The sequence below is a fragment of the Talpa europaea genome, assembly GCF_964194135.1.
Source record: "Talpa europaea genome assembly, chromosome: 1".
Taxonomy (NCBI): Eukaryota; Metazoa; Chordata; class Mammalia; order Eulipotyphla; family Talpidae; genus Talpa; species Talpa europaea.
Window position 1 is genome coordinate 77,879,892 of NC_140073.1, and position 16,502 is coordinate 77,896,393.

Genomic DNA, 16,502 nt, shown 5'->3' on the forward strand with positions numbered 1-16,502 from the left:
AGATCACTTAACTATCTATTCAAGTAGATAATATTTGAATGAGGTCAAAATTCACTTAATATTGAGCAAAGAATTTTAAGAATCAAGTAGTGACACTGTGGCTACAGAAATCATAGAAATTATTTTTGTAAATTAAAATTGTGGGCTTAATGGTACACAAGAGCCATCATCTATTTAATCCAACCAATGCTTGATGCAAGAGAGTTGTTACCTTGTAAGTGAAGAGTTCTATGAAAGGAAAAAAAAAGTGCTTCTTTTTACTCAGTGAGAGTTTAAGAAACAACTGCTGCCAAGGATATTTTTTAAATACCTTTTAGCTTGATTAAATAAAATGTCCTTTACAAAGTTGTCTCAGTGACAATTACATGGACTAACAGCAATTTTCACTGGAATCATAAATAAAACAACTTAGATACATGATTCTAGGGAAGTAAGAAAGTGTGACATCAACGCATTTTTATTCAGTTAAATGAACTCATTTCTACCTAGCTAAACAAAATCATTTCCCACCCAGGTTAAAGCCAGTTAAATGAACCTCAAGATAAAGCTATGAGTTTCTCAAAACTTTCAAATAGTAAACTCAGTCTCCCTTGAGATACCCATCTTTCACAAAAACTATCTTAAAAACAAGAAAAGTCTGAGAACCTTTAAGAGACAGGGGTGATTCTTGGCTCTTAGGTCAAGGGGAATTGCCACAGATTCCCTAAGTTAACCTTTCTTCTGCCCCAAGTTCGAAATCACTTGCTCATCTTTTCCACCACAGACACTTTTGTATTCAGTAAAAAGTTTTTATTTTTAACTTTTTATGTTACTGTATTCAAATAAATAGGAAAAAATGATTTCGGGAAGGCAGAAACATTGGAGTGTATGGAGAGAAGATATCATTGTACTAAGCACCATTGTACAAATTTTAGTTTATTTAATACTCATTATTTTCCTGTAAGGTAAGTTAATATTATTATGGCCATTTTTGCAGTTGAGGAAACAGAGGCACAGAGAGCCTAAAAAACTCATATAAGGTTTCAAATCTAGAAGGTAGCAGAACTAGAATACCTAGTGACCCTTGGGAATCTGGTCCCAAAGTCCATGATCCTCACTATTTTGTTTCATTACTCTCATTGAGCATGTTCACTGTAGACAACATGGTGCTTAGGAGGCAGGACTAAGGAGCCATGTATAGAAAACAAGATCTTTCTAGATCTAGTTTCTTCTCATTACTGAAGTTTTCAGAATTCCACTGACCCCATGGTAAAACCACATTTGTAGGTGTTGGGTGATAGTCCATTTAACCTCATTTATTAAGATGAGCTGGGATAACCTCAGTCCCTGCATGAAAGTAATAATGTGCCAGTTCTTAAATGCTAACAGGAAATTAATTGAAAGCAGATAACTCAACTTACAGAGACAGGTACCTACACTGAGTCTTTCAGCATGTGAAGTTTCTATCAAGAATTATTAACTGGAATGTTCTTTGCATAAAAATTCAGGAATGAACACTTGAAATGATTTCAAATACCACTATGTAATAAATCAGTGATTCCAAACAGTGTTTTGGAGGATTGTGGTTTATAACTCCTTACAGGACCTTTAAGCTTAGCTTCACCTCTACTTTTATGTTTTACATTAAGAACTTCTGCACATTTCACCCAACACCCAACATTTTTGAAGAAATAGCTCCACTTTTTAAAATTAAAAGAAATTATAGTCATCTGTATATGCATTAGATATTTTGCTTATTCATTTTCCCAATCATTGAATACAACAGACATTGGGAAAACACAGTGAAATATTGTATATCCCCTCCCTCAAGAAGCTTACAATTGTAGGAACTGATCCAGTTTAGGACTGAGCTGAACTTAAAATGAATTATTGTCCTACATCCAGTCACAATCACTATATCAAGACTCTCATAGTGCTATGAATTGAAAATTTCTGTTCATTATTGACATGGAAATCACATACTGGATTCTATTCATTTTCGGAGAACCGAGAAAGGAAGATTCATACTCACTCAAAACCAGTATCAACAGAAGAAGGAGAAGACTGTTATTTTTTTTTAAATGTGTAAAAATGGTTTCATTTCTTACCTCTAGTGCTTTCAATCTTTCTAACAGCAATTTGGTCTTTTCTTTCCCCTCGTCTGTACTGCTGCTTTCGCTCCTTGAATCCTCATCTACCACCATGTGAAGCTCTTCCAAAGCTTCCTTATGTTTTCTCTCTTCCTGTGATAGTTTTTCCTGAAGAAAGAATTATTGTTTTCAATAATATCTGAAAAATAAGCAAGAGGCTAAGACTGAAAAGTTTAGAATCTCCCTATTGTGTTTACATTCTTTCTGGGGCTGAGGAAAAGAGGATTGTGCTACACAAATTCTGAGTGGATTTATATTAGTAAATACAGTCAATATTTTTAATAAATCCTGGCAGGACAAAATAACTGGTTCACCACCTCTGAACGCAGATGCCCTCTGTCCAGTTGAAGAAGCTCACAAAGTCTTAGGTGGAGTCATGTGGTTAATCCATTTTTATCTGCAAAATGGAATTCAGCTGTGCTCCAATGGGAGAAAAATAAATCAACCCTGATATCTTGATTTGTGAACAGCTTAGCTCCTGAAAACAGCATCATTAAAGTCACTAGACATGCAACCACTTAATAGAGGGGAAAAAAAAAAAACTATCACAGCGTACTGAAATACCAGTGATTTCAGAATTCTAACCTGAAATCAATTAGTTCCTTGGATTCAATAATGACATAGCTGCTAAAGACCCCTTGCCCCTGTTCTAGCACTCCAGGATTTGTAGTGTAGCCTTGAGGCAGACATGAAATGTTATCTTGTCTCGCCTCTTTGCTAAAAGCTCCTCACTCTGCCCTGTCTCTGGCAGCTTTTTGGAAGTTGAGAAGTATTCATTTGAGCCTTATGATTGGCTCTGTTTTCAAGGTAAAAAGAAATGTCAAGAGAGTATCATAGGAAAAATAACTCATCAATTTTGTATATATCAAGATGCCTGTGCTACAGAACCAGGTGGCATCACTCCATCACACTATTTAATTCTAACTCTGCTACTACAGACATCTTTATCTTAATACAGTTGGTTATCAACCATGTGGCCTAAATGGGACTATCATTAATGAGAGACTTCTTTATATTTAGCACAAACATAGGAGTGTTTGCAAATACAGAATCAAAAAAGATAAGAGCTGTTAACTTGTAGGCACTTGTATAATCTACTTAGAAAAGAATAGCATGTGGGGAAGGAGTTTTCAAATTGTGTTCATGAAGTTGCTTTGGAAGCTCCAAAAATACCTGATTTAACTTATTCTTTGAAACTAAAATTATACACACATATGTAACAACATATAAACACAGATCTTAATGTATATGTATATAAATACATATAAAACACTGGAGACCACTTAGTAACTTGGCCCATGTTAACTTTTTTGTATAGCTTTCGGGGTATAATTTGCCTTGACATCTATGTAATCATGCGATTCTCTAGGAAGGTGTTAGCTGTTTATACCACAGGGCCTGGGCAAGTCTGACCACACACAATCACTGGTGTGTTCACTCCCATGTCAGGTCTAAGTTAGCGCTGCAGATGCCAATCAAGCTTAAGGTACACATCCTCAAGCCAGGAGGTACGTGTGTGTGTGTGTGTGTGTATACACACAGACTCTAGGTCATGATAGTGTTTTTATAACTTTGATACTTTAAGGTTTGACTGTTGGCCAAATAAGGAATATGACATTTGTAGAGTTAACTCACTTGACTGAAATGAAGAACTCCTTCCATGTCATTTTTATGATTCAGGGTCACTGTAATTTAACACTAAATTGGTTGTAAAACAAGCTGAGCTTTAAAATGCCTATGCCTATTTCTTTATGTGAATTATGATTTTTCATGTTTTTCCAGTAATTTCCACTTATATCTAACACATTATATATAGTTTATATGTTTATATATATATACACACACACACACACACACTAATATACATACATATATATATGTATATATATATATAAACTACCCTATTATAATTAGGGTTCTTCAGCTAATTAAAACATACAAAAAGCACAGGTATGGTGAATGGAAAAACCAGAGTCTTTGGAATATTAGTTGGAATCCAGATTTACCCTTTACTAGCTTGGCAAATAATCTTGGGCCAGCTACTTTACTGCATCAACTCTTGGTTTCTTTTGTCTTCTATTTACTTTCATAAGGTGAACTACAGCATATATTAACACACACATACACAGTTAATTCTAATTATTTATGGTAGTTACATTCTATAAAGTTCACATGAACACAGTGACCACGGACTCCTTGCTCCCAGGGAACCTACCGGGTTAGGTTCTATGAGGCTCTTGTTACAGCATTTTATTCACTAATCAATACATAAACTTATCTTATGAGTGTCTATATTTAAAACCACCTGATTTAATCTGTATATCTATATCTATATCTATATCTATATCTATATCTATATCTGTGTATTCTCCATAGGTACATCACAGCCATTTACACTCAGGAACACTATACAGCTCCATAACACTGTGCTTGGAGGTCATTTTAAACACTGAAAAAAAAAAGCATAAAAAATAAACAATGTGGCACTAAATACAGAACAAAAAGGACAATGTAAGAGTTGAGAATGAGAGAGCAGAGTATCACCTTGTTAGAGTTCAGCTGGAAATGTGTTAGATGACTCAGTTTTTACCACTCTAATTGCCCATAAGTGACCCCAAAAGCATCACAAGTATTGATGTGAGAATTGAAAATAAATTTGAGGGAGTAGGAAAATCCACAAAAACATTATCCACAAATAATGAGGATTGATTACACTAATATACACACACTCTCAATATTTAGACATGGTGGCTAAATATTATTATATGAAACAACTGGAAAAATTAAAGACTATATGAATTACATATGAATTACATATATAAGCTAGCCTATTATTTTTTATTTTATTTTTTTTAAGATTTATTTAGATTTATTTATTTATACAAGCACTGGGTACCGTCAGAAGCGTAGGAGGGTGAGAGAATTCACCAGAGCCAGAGCGGGGAACAGAACAGGCAGACTGACGAATTACAATGCTGAGGGGAGCAGAGGGGGCCGCAGGAGAGGTCTCCACGCCATGTGGGGATGGAACCGGGTATTGAACCATCACTACAGAGGTTGCGGGCAGCTTTGCAGCCCAGTGCTCAAACGCTGCACCACCAGGGAGGCCCTGAACCTATGTTCTTCATTTTTTTTTAAAGATTTATTTATTTATTTGTTTGTTTGTTTGTTTGTTTATTTATTTATACAAGCACTGGGTACAGTCAGAAGCGCCGGGGGGGGGGGGGGGGGAGAGAATTCACCAGAACCAGAGCGGGGAGCAGAGCAGGCAGAAGGACCGAAGTACACTGCTGAGGGGAGCAGCGGGAGTCAGGAGAGGTCTGCACGCCATGTGGGACCCTCCTCCGGTGGCCAGGGAGCAGCCGGGGATCGAACCAGCGCAGCAGCGGCTGCGGGCAGCTTTGCAACCCAGCACTCAACCGTTGCGCCACCGGGGAGGCCCAAGCTAGCCTATTATAATTAGGGTTCTTCAGCTAATTAACACATACAAAAAGCACAGGTATGGTGAATGGAAGACAAGAGTCTTTGGAATATTTGTAAATTAATATTAGAATATTAGAAATATTATTGGAATATTAGAAAATTATTAGAATATTGGAATATTAGAAAATTTTTTTGAGACTGGATAAAATGCAAGGGTCATTTTACTGACTTTGAAGAAGAGATAACTAAAGATGGCTGTGAGATATGATTTCACAGCAATGAACATGACTGATGCTTTAATAGTTAGAGGAATAGGGTAGAACTTTCGGTTAAAACGAAAAATGAAACAGACTACCAGTCAGGAATAAGTTTTGCTCTTATTTGCTTGTAAGGAAATAAGTTTAATTATAGTGCAGAAAAATTTTTTGAGAAAATATTTGAATAATAGGATTGGAGACTGAAAGAGAGAAACTATTCTTGTAAATGAGCAAGAAAAATTCAGGCCTATTTCATTCCACAAATGTTTATTGAATACCAACTATTGACCATTCATTGTCGTAGGTACTGAAGATATGACAAACATTTCTTATATTTCATGAATTTATACTGTAATAGTGGGAATACTGACAGATTCCAGATCAAATCAGTAAGTTACATAATTGCAGCTAGAGGCAAATCCTATGAAGAAAATAAAACAGCATAATGTGATAGGCAGTGGTATATTTAGGGACAGCATTAGATATGGTGATATCCAGTGGAAGGCTGTCCAAGAAGGTGGTCATTTGCGAAGAAACCAAATAAAGGTAAGTTATCATGCAATGGCCGAGGGCAAAATAAGCGTTCCAAATGGAAAGAACTGCAAAGCCAATGTTTGGGGGCAGGGCTTGCCTTGTTGGTAAGCTGAGGGAGAGGTCATAGGATGGAGCACAAATGTCGTAATTGTAGGTAATGTGATCAAAAGTCAAGTGGATGATGGGGAGGGCTTTCAAGGTCTAGAAAGGGGCTTGGATTTTATCCTACGTTCCATAAAGAGGGTTTGGAGCCTAACCAGGGGGCTTCCGGTTTCTGTTTTACATTTTATTGACAGACACATCATCCTCACTGCTGAGGTGGAGAACGGATTCACTGGGTAGGAGTAGGGACTACAGCCATAAAGTCTTTGTATAGGGAGGAATAAAAATTAGAAATACCACGAAGGTTTCAGTTAAAGGTTTACTAAAAGCAGTTCTCAAACTGGATAGTTTTGGAAGCCCTGTATTCAAAGCCCAACATTTAGCCTTTTGCACCTTGCTGGGCAAATCATTTTGATTTTTCTAGTTCTGTTTCCCCCAGATGTAAAATGAAAGTGCTGAACTAAATGTCCCTTTCCAATGCTTAAATTTCAATAAATTTAACCACTCAAGACACATTTTTCAAGAAGGAAATGTCAATACACTCAATGGTGTCAGAGAATATGAGAGACAGGAAAAGGATCTCTACATTCCGTAATAAGAAGGCAGTTACTGGGGACGAAAGAGCGGTTTGACTTAAGTGTGATGATGGTACCCAAATTGTCGGTGGCTAGGCAAAAAGTGAAAAGAAAGAAAATAGAGGCAATTTTCCTAGATGCTTATTTGAAAGTTTGGCAGGAAAGGGAAGGAAATGAGGAACTATAGCTGAAAGGCATTGCAGAGCAAAGTGAAAATCTTTCTCAAGATAAAGAAAAGTAAGTTGTTTGAAGAACTAAAGATCAGAGGGAAACTGGAGCTGTCAGCAGAGGAGGGGACATATGAAGAGGAGATCTTCAGAGCAGAGAAGTAGAGGGAAAAGGACATTTGGGGAAAAGCCAAGGTTTCTAAAACACAGTTGCCTGCAAAATATCACTTTTAACAACTTCTCAGTTAACATTTCTAAATCATTAGTATCTAGCCTAGGTTCTTAAAGAATAAGGAGTTGAGCGCAAGTAGCTAATTTGAGAAATGCTGGAATCACCTATAGAAAAGTGATCCAGGAAGGGAGGAAAGTCATTAAAGGCTACTACTAAGGTACTGAAGCTAATTCAATGGGAAACAAAGAAATGAAACAAAACATAGACTCAGTATTATCCTACCCATGGGTGAGGGAGTAGGTGTTGATGTACCAACCTTAAGAACCTGTGGTTGACAGCAGCAACTTGGTTGTCAATTTCCTAGAACTTCTGGCCTGCCACAGGCAGTGAAGGATTGCATGCCTCTCACATAAAAATGTCCTCTGACACTGACACCAATAGCTGGAAGTCATGGGAGAATTCTAGACAGTTCCAGGGTGCAGACAGGGGTACCTGTCAATGTCTATCACATGTAATGAGAAGACTTATGACTACTTTGATGGAACATCATCCAGGAAACAAAACCACATCTGTATGAACCCCAGATTATTTACTAAATTAAGAGCAAACTTTCTAGTCTTCTAGATTCTAAAATGCCCTGAAACAAATCCAAAGGTGGATATCTGTTCTGTCCTTTCCTCCATTCTTGTCTCCTTAGTCAAATACCAATAAGAGAATAATGTCATAACGAGAAAAAGCAAAGATGGATAAAACATTTTCGGTAAACAGTGAGCAAAAGAAAAAAAAGTTCAGAGAAAGATTTGAGAGCTGGAAATATACATGTACCTCACTGACAAATCATAATTGTCAGTTTTAGAGAGGATAGCTGTTGAATTTATATTATACTCATCAAAGCATGATGGAATCTTTAAAAATCAAGTTTATGTATTCTAACCACACGAGTACCCCATTTCAATCAGAGATTTTAGTTACCCTGATAATCACCTGTGATATAGATGGTCAAAACAGAGAAAGCAAGACAGACGGTGGAAACATGTGGTTCTATATATTCTATATATTCTCTTCATGTATCTCCAAGAGCGAGAAAAGTAAGCCAAGTCCACTCCTAAGGCTGCCAAACTGTGAAGAGAGTAAGTTGATTCCAGAGGCGACCTATTTTCAGGTTTCAGTTCTTTGTGGACTTAACCAGCAGTGAATTCTATAAAAGTGAGACCAGCACACAAAAACTCTCAATGCCCACATATTTCATATATGCTTGAGACTATAAGCTTGTTTGCTTCAAAAAATAGCAGCCAGCACACAGGAAGCTAAAGATTTAGGAGCTCAGTTAGCATCCCAGGGTTTAAATCAAACTTTCCCTTGTCCGTACATAAAGTCATCCTTAGAGCTGTAAGTTTCCCTAAGTGGTTACCAGGGTAATGATTCACCTTTGGGCCAGCCTTCATCTTTTGTTCTCAAGCGGTTGGGATCATCATGTTTATGTAAAATCCTATTAGTCAACATTCTAAGATCTGTTTGCATCAGTTCTACTAAGACAGATGCCCGTCGAGACAGCATAGTTAGTCCAAGGAGCAGGAAGCACAGATCTTTACTGGTGGGCAGTGCTGTGTTACTCAAAAACACTATGAAGGAAAATTGGGGCTTTGCTGGTGGTGCAGGGAGCTGAGTGTCAGCACTGTGAAGCTGCCTGTAGCTATTGCAGCACAGGTTCGATCCTGCCTGGGGAGGTGACCCACGTGGCACAGCAGACCTCTCCTGTCTCACCTGCTGCTCCCCTCGGCAGTGTATTTCAGTCTATTTGCCTGTTCTGCTCCCTGCTCTGTCTCTGGTGAATCCTCTCATCCCTCGCATCTCTAGCCTACACCCCAGTTCTTGTATGCATAAATAAATAAATCTTAAAAAAACACTATGGAGGAAAATAATCATAATTCATTTTTCCAAATGTGTCTTATATTCAGCTTCCAGTCTCCAACTTCCCCATTCTAACACACAAGGGGACTCAAGCAAAGTTATCTGAGGTCTCCTTTCTTTATCATTAATGAATCAATCCATCCGTCTAACAAAAAATCACTGTGTGCGGAAGATGCCAGTGTTATAAAGGTGAGCAAAACACACATGACCTCTGAAGCTTTCAGTTCCGTGCAAGGAGACAGTTAATAATGAAAATGCCACAAGCATATGTAAAATTGCATTGTAATATATGTTGTGAAGATGAATTTCTAGGTGCTTGGAGAATTAATAAAAGAGGGATACAAAAGAGAGGCCAGGAGAGATTTTCCAGATTGAGCTGAGACCTGAAGGCACAATGGAGGTTAACCAGGAATTGATCACGACGTGAGAGGAAGGGCAGGCAATATCAAAAGTCTGAAAAGTGAGCAGTGTATTTGGGGAGGGAAATGAAGCTAGAGGTGCATCTGGGGTGAGTTCACAAGTCACTGAACTTGCCTTTACCCTAAGTGTAATGGGAACATATGGACTGTTTTCAAGTGTATGTATGTATGTGTGTGTGTGTGTGTGTGTTTGTATGTGAGTGTTCTGCAATAGCTCTCTAGTGTAGTGTAGAGGATGAACTGGAGGGAGATGTGGTTGTTGGCAGTTATATGTGCAAAGGCTTGGCCTCAACCTTGTGGATCTATTGTCTTCCACCCTGTCAGAGGGAGTGACACTAGGTCTGAACCCAGGACTGTGAGGATAATGGAAGAACTAAGTTAAGGCAGAGGGAAAAGCTAGTTCATGTCATGTCTGGACATAACTTTTCATTTGATAAAAGGAGAATCAATTTCATCTATTTCTTGAGGCTCATCAAGTTCCACCTCACTGTGATCTATTCTTACTCATAGTGGAAATGCAGCCCCAATTTTATCAAGTTTTAGAACAAGCAGAAATAAGAAATCTCCATTCTAGTCCTCACTTTGCCACTAACCAGCTGTGTGATTTTAGTCAAGTCATGTGACTTCTCTGTCCTTTAGTTTCTTCATTGGTAAATAAAATGCATAGAAATAGACTTAATTTGAACGTCCCTTCTAGCTTTACATCCTATGATTTTGGTCATTAATAAAAACTCAGCTTTGAAGGATAAATATTGAAAACACTATTGAGGGTTTTAGTATAGAATTCATTAAGACTGGATCGGCCTGGAGGATACCATTGTCTGTCTGTCTGTCTCTTTCTCTGTACTTCTCTTGGGCTCTAAACAGAAGTCACTTAAATGTAATGCCAACCTTTGCAACTAGCACATTCCATGCCCTTTCTTTAAGAAACAAATGGCTTGGGGAGTAATAGCAAGCCAGAGTTTAGCAACAGATTCTTCTAACATTCACTGGAAACGATGTTCAAAATGAATCCTCTCTGAGGGTATTTGCTTTTGGGAGGAACAATTCCAAATATCTTCTGGTTGCAAACTTTAGAAAAATCAATAAATCCACAGTCTATTTTTATTATTTTTAACTCTGAAGGCAGACACATAGCCTACACATAGAAACACTATAGGCATGAGGACAGTAACAACTTTACACTTTGTTCCAGCTCATTCATTCTTTTTCTAATGAAGACTACCCTTATCTTTAGCACTCCCAACAAAATGAAAAGAAAAGAAACACATCGCAAGAATAAGTAATTTTCTAACTCGAAGAAGGCAAAATGAAACCATGAGAATATAAAGACATGTCCAACCTTGAAAAGCTAGTCAGTTGTAGAAATTAGAATAGATTTTTTTCATTTTGAATTCCAGGCATGTGTTAAATCCACCTACTAATTCAGAGGAAAAACATAATTTAGGAATGATCACTTAAAGCAGAGATTGGGGTGGAATTGGAATGAAACTTTTTTTTCAGAACTCAGAAACCATAATAAATAGCAGTTAATATTTGTATAACACTTCAGAGTTAAAGCAAACAAACAGCTCTGACAGAAATGGGGATGTGGGAGAAAGCACTCTGGACCTCCTTCATAGCCAAGAAAACTGGTTCCCGTAGGTTATTAAGCGAGCTGTTTAACAGTAAGTAGCAGGGCCAGTATTTAAACACAGTTCTGATGTCAAATGCCATGCTCTTTCTGCAAACTTGGTTACCTCTTCAGGACTTTCCTATGTACCTATAGACCTACCCTTAATGGTAGTCTATCTTAGAATCTGTAATCTTTATCCAACTATGAGCCATGAACCATGCTGCTGACAGCTTCTCTCCAAGACTCCCAGGCCATTCCTCCAGGGAGTGGGTGATTTTATCAGAGATGTCAGGTCTGGCCTCAGATGACTATCAGCAGAACAGGTTTAACAAACCACTACCACTTCCACAGTTAATGATGTTTCAATTAGTTGAAAACATAAACACACCATAATACAAGCTAAATGGAAATACACAGGGCAGCCTTCTGGTTGACAGCTGCCCCAGTAAGCCCTGCTTGCTTCCGTTTCTGTGATTTATTTACTCATTTGTTTTCTGGTGGTGGGGAGGGTGTGCAGAATATATTGTCACTTTAGATAGCACTTCGGCAAATACCATAACAACATTCTCTGGGATTTCTAGCAACTTTTGTTCAGCACTAGCATACTAAATTTTAAAAGGGGAAAAATAGCGTCAGATAAATCACAGGATTTTAAAAGAACATCCCAATTTGTTCACAGTTTAACATTACTACTGTCAGGCAAAACATATAAAACTCTTCTTTTTCATCCCTGGATTTGACTTACAAAGTGAACTAAGCACACAGTAAAATCCCCAAGATTAAATGTGTATGATGGATAAGAGAAGAAAGTGTTTTCTTTATGTCTCTAATATGAACCCATGACCATTGGCATATCAATTCACATCTACTTCACATTATTCTTCACTCAAAACGCTCCTCAAAATTGCCAACTATCTTCCATATTGAACAGTTCTGAGAAGTTGCATTAATAAATTTTCAGATGATATTTTTATTGCCTGTTCCATCTATCAGCAACATTTATTTCCTTAAAAAAAGTTCAATTCTAAAGGTTCTTTACATAAAGGGAAACTGTACTGTGGGAGAGAATGGCGTGGAAAAAAATGAGCCATAAATTTCATTAAAGGTGTGTTCCAGGTGACTGGACATCTTTAGCAACAAAAATTATGTCCTTGGATCTCATGGATGGTCAGAGGGCAACCTGAGGAGAAAGAAACCAAAAATGGCAAAGATGGGAATTTCAGTGGTTAATGGTTACTCTTGAATGCCTGGAGACCAGTAAAAAAATAACTCATACGTTAACCTCAAAATTTATATTTCAATTCAATCTATTTCCTCCTTTGCCCCATCTCTGTTCTCTAAAAGAAATCATAGGACCGCAGAGACAGAAAGCTTCTAGAAGGAAGCTGAGTCCTTGGACTAGGCAACAGCCATCTATTCAGCCAACGTAATGCAGTGACTGATTAATTAGTGAAGTCGAGTGTCTGTGTGACTTTGTATACATCAACAACAGCCATATAGCTGAGATTCCTTGGTAGAATTTTAAGCAATTCTAAGTTTAAAAGTTTTCTATCTAACTGACTGCAGAAATACACATTTTCAAATGATCGACATGTCCAAGTTTTTGTTTCTGAAAATATGGTCAATACTATACACTCGCGTGCGCGCGCACACACACACACACACACATTGGACAATTGCTTACAGAGAAATATTTACGTATCTTATGAGTTTGTTAAACTGAACTGAATTGGAAAATAATTGTGTCTGCTAAGAAATAATTATTTCAATGTTCAAATGTTGTAATATTAATAATAAATCGTTCATATGGAGAAGAGAACTTGTCATCCCAGTTTTTCCAAACAGATATTGTCGGTATTTCACAATGTTCCAATTATAATGTGAGACCTTAAGGGCAGGAATAAATTTTATATATTATATCCCCATCATCACACTCTGCACAACACAGAAGGCACTCAGTGAATGTCCAGTGTTGTTAACGATGATGATGCTGAATGAGGGATGATATTACTTAGTTTTAACTCTGAGGACACTGTGAGCAAGCTTAATGCTGAATGACTTAAATATTCTTAACAACTTTCAACAAAATACTATTTTGAAGCAAGCCTTTTGTAATCAGAAACCTCAGCAATGGACTGGCAGATTATTTGCATAAAAATAAAAACACCAGACACCCCCACCCCAAGCATCAGACAGGGACATAACTTTTAAGCCATAAAGTTGTCTGTCCTAAAATGCCCTGGGAATCATAGAACTACCCCTAATCAAGGTTCTCTACCTTCCACCTCCCTCCTTCCTGGGAGGGTTAGCTGAAAGAAATGCTCTAATGAGGTGCATTAGTTGTACTTTTCAAAGTCAGAGATGGATTATCTAGTTAATTCTCTTGGGGGCTCATATCAGAACAGAGAGAAGACTTACCTATTTGCACTTAAATGGAATTTAAGGATAAAGCAAAAATATTACATTTTTTCTAGTACAATTTACATAATAACTGCTCTCTCTCTAGTCAGGCAAAACTCAGTGCATAGAGTAGGGCCAATTGTTTGAGGATTTTACTGAAGAAAGTTTGCCAGCAATATAGTCCTGGTGTGCTTTATGACATTAAAACTATTATTTTTATCCCTAAACCCTGAAAGCAGCAGGAAGCTATCACTTGAGGTGCTTTTTTGTCATGGAGTGGGATGTACATTCTGACAAGCCACTCACAGCCAGCGTGGGAGTAGAGAGGCAAAGGACTACTTGGTGAAGACACCTGTAACACTGCCAGATGATTCATCTTGGTAAGAAGGAAATTAGCAGGAAATAAGTATGATTCTAAAAGGCAATTACAAAGTCAATTAATATATACATGAACATAAATGCAAATCAAAAACTTGAGTAGCTATTTTCTTCATGTAAAATCTGTTCATTTAAAGAAAAGTGAGCTGAGCAAATTGGAGGTTCCTGAGACAAACTACTCTCCTACAGGTCTTTCAATTTACTCCCCAAAATAGTCCTTGAGATCCTACCGATGGTCATCTTAGTGCTAAGCATTAGTGTGGCCATGGGGGTGAGAGAGAATAGGAAATGAGCACTTTAAGCTGGTTTCTCCTTCTAAGTCTGCCACATATAGCATGGCCTTGGGAAAGCCCCTTGCTGATCTGTGATACTGTTTGCTCACATGCAAAATGAGGTGGTTGGATGTTGGAGGCCACTTTCCTCCTATGATTTGCTAACCATCCTGTTCCTCCTCACAAAATGACTGACCTTCATGTGTCATACTACAGTTCTTTACATAGACGGGTAGCAGAGACTGGTCCCCTGTGCATAGTAACGTGACAATAAACAGTCGGTTAACTTGGTCTGAACTCTTGCCTACACCAATAAATCACACGATTATCCAACTCCTTCCAAGAAAAGATCTACAGGATACTAGATCATCATTTTATAGATGCTTCTTCTCACTAAAAGCACAAGCTCTGAAACACTATGGTTGTAACTCTAGCTATGCAATAAGGATGCTGCCCAGTTTTCATAGTCTGCAGGCCCACCAAACTCTGGGCTTTGTGTACCCAGAACTATCTCAGACACTGGTAGAAGAATCTGAAGTATTTTTGGCATTTATGCTTTAGGACACTTGGAAACTCAACTCCAGTGGAAGACTTTGAATTTGTTGGGTTACAAGAAACTGAACTGGGGGAGTTTGGTGAGGATCAGCCCTGAGGCTTGGCTATTCAAATCAACTCTGCCAAGTTCAGACTATTTTCTCAAGATCTGACTTTCACTATGTTAAGAACAAAGTCTTAGTTTGTTAATTCACTAATACTGCTAATGACTCAAATATAAAAAAAAAGGAAGAAAAATAGGTCTCCAATTCAGTCAATAGGCAACACTAATTAGGGGGAATTAGAGTCTTGTCTTGTTTTGTGCTGATGGTTCCCTGCTGTTTACGCAAATAAAATGACTTCTCATTTCCAGCAAGGCCTTCCTAACAGCAGGATTTTCCTCAACATATTTGTTTCCTCAGACCCCATCTGGGGTCTAGGAGCTCTGACCCAGTCATTTTCCTAAGTGACTCACTAACCTACCTGTTTCTTATGTTCTCATGCACTCCAAATAATACTGACCTTGTTTTTGACCTCCCCTCAGTGCTTTCCCAGCAGTGAGTTCATTTCTCCCCCATGGACTGAGTACAGCTGTGATTAAGACCCCCAGGGCTCTGAAAGGTAAAGTAAATTCTCAAACATTACCTAGCTTACAAGAGGCTCATTCAGGATCTGAACCCAGACTATTGGCCTCTAAAGGTTTTAAGCTTGCCCATAATCCTCTGCTTTCTCTCACCCAAAAGGCCCATAATCCTCTGCTACTGCTCACTGGCACAACTATAATCCTATGCTATAGCTCACTAGAAGGCCCATAATCATCTTCTGTATCTCACTGGAGTATCCATAATTTTCTCTCTCTCATCAAAGTACCCTTTCCATTTATCTGCCATTTACTGTCCTTTCACTCACACAACTCCCACCTTCTGCAGAAGTTCAATGTGCCTTCCTTACCAGAAGACACCAGGCTGAATACTCTGGAGAAAGCTTTCACATGATCAGCATGAAAAGAAAAATGTATAGCTGAATCTAATGTATTGTAGTGTGTGGATTTCAACTAGAATTCACAATAGAATTGATATTAGAGATTAAAAATCAAAACAATACAAAAAACCCTCATGGCCACCCCCATCCCAGACCAATTAAATCAGAATCCATAGGGTAGAACCAGTACATTATTAACGTTTAAATCTCCAGATGATTCCAAGGTACAGCCAGATTTGAGAACCACTGTTGTAGAAGTGGGTCTTCATTAATTCCACCCCAAACCGATCACAGGACGTGGAGTCAAAGATTAAATCCATTGTAGCCTAACACTGTACAGTTACGACCTTGGAAAGCCAACTGCTGTATGAAATTTACTTTGCCTGTAAAGTGAACTTGAACTTTTGGCCCTCACTATTCTAAAAGAAGAAATGCTATGCACTATTTGTATCTGTATTTGAATGAGTGACTGGCAGAATGACAGGGGGTGGAAGGGAGAACATGTGTTCCGTGAACCTTTCCACATCTCCACCTTCTCTGAGCCTGGGGAGTTTACAAAGCCCAATGCATGGAGTGCAAACCCTCCATATTAAGGCACCAGGGCAGCTGGCACAGGCTTTAGGTGACCTAAGG

The 16,502-nt window shown here is 38.1% G+C and overlaps 1 protein-coding gene across 2 annotated transcripts in view; it reads right to left on the minus strand.

The window, feature by feature from the left end:
- Window positions 1–16,502, minus strand: part of NCKAP5 (NCK associated protein 5) — a gene marked incomplete at both ends in the record, with an annotated part of 781,067 nt that overhangs the window by 281,198 nt on the left and 483,367 nt on the right. For both annotated transcript variants that reach the window (XM_084239032.1, XM_084239031.1), the window contains one exon: window positions 2,088–2,237. In XM_084239032.1, coding sequence (XP_084095158.1) covers window positions 2,088–2,237 — 150 coding nt within the window. The remainder of the gene's footprint in view (window positions 1–2,087; window positions 2,238–16,502) is intronic.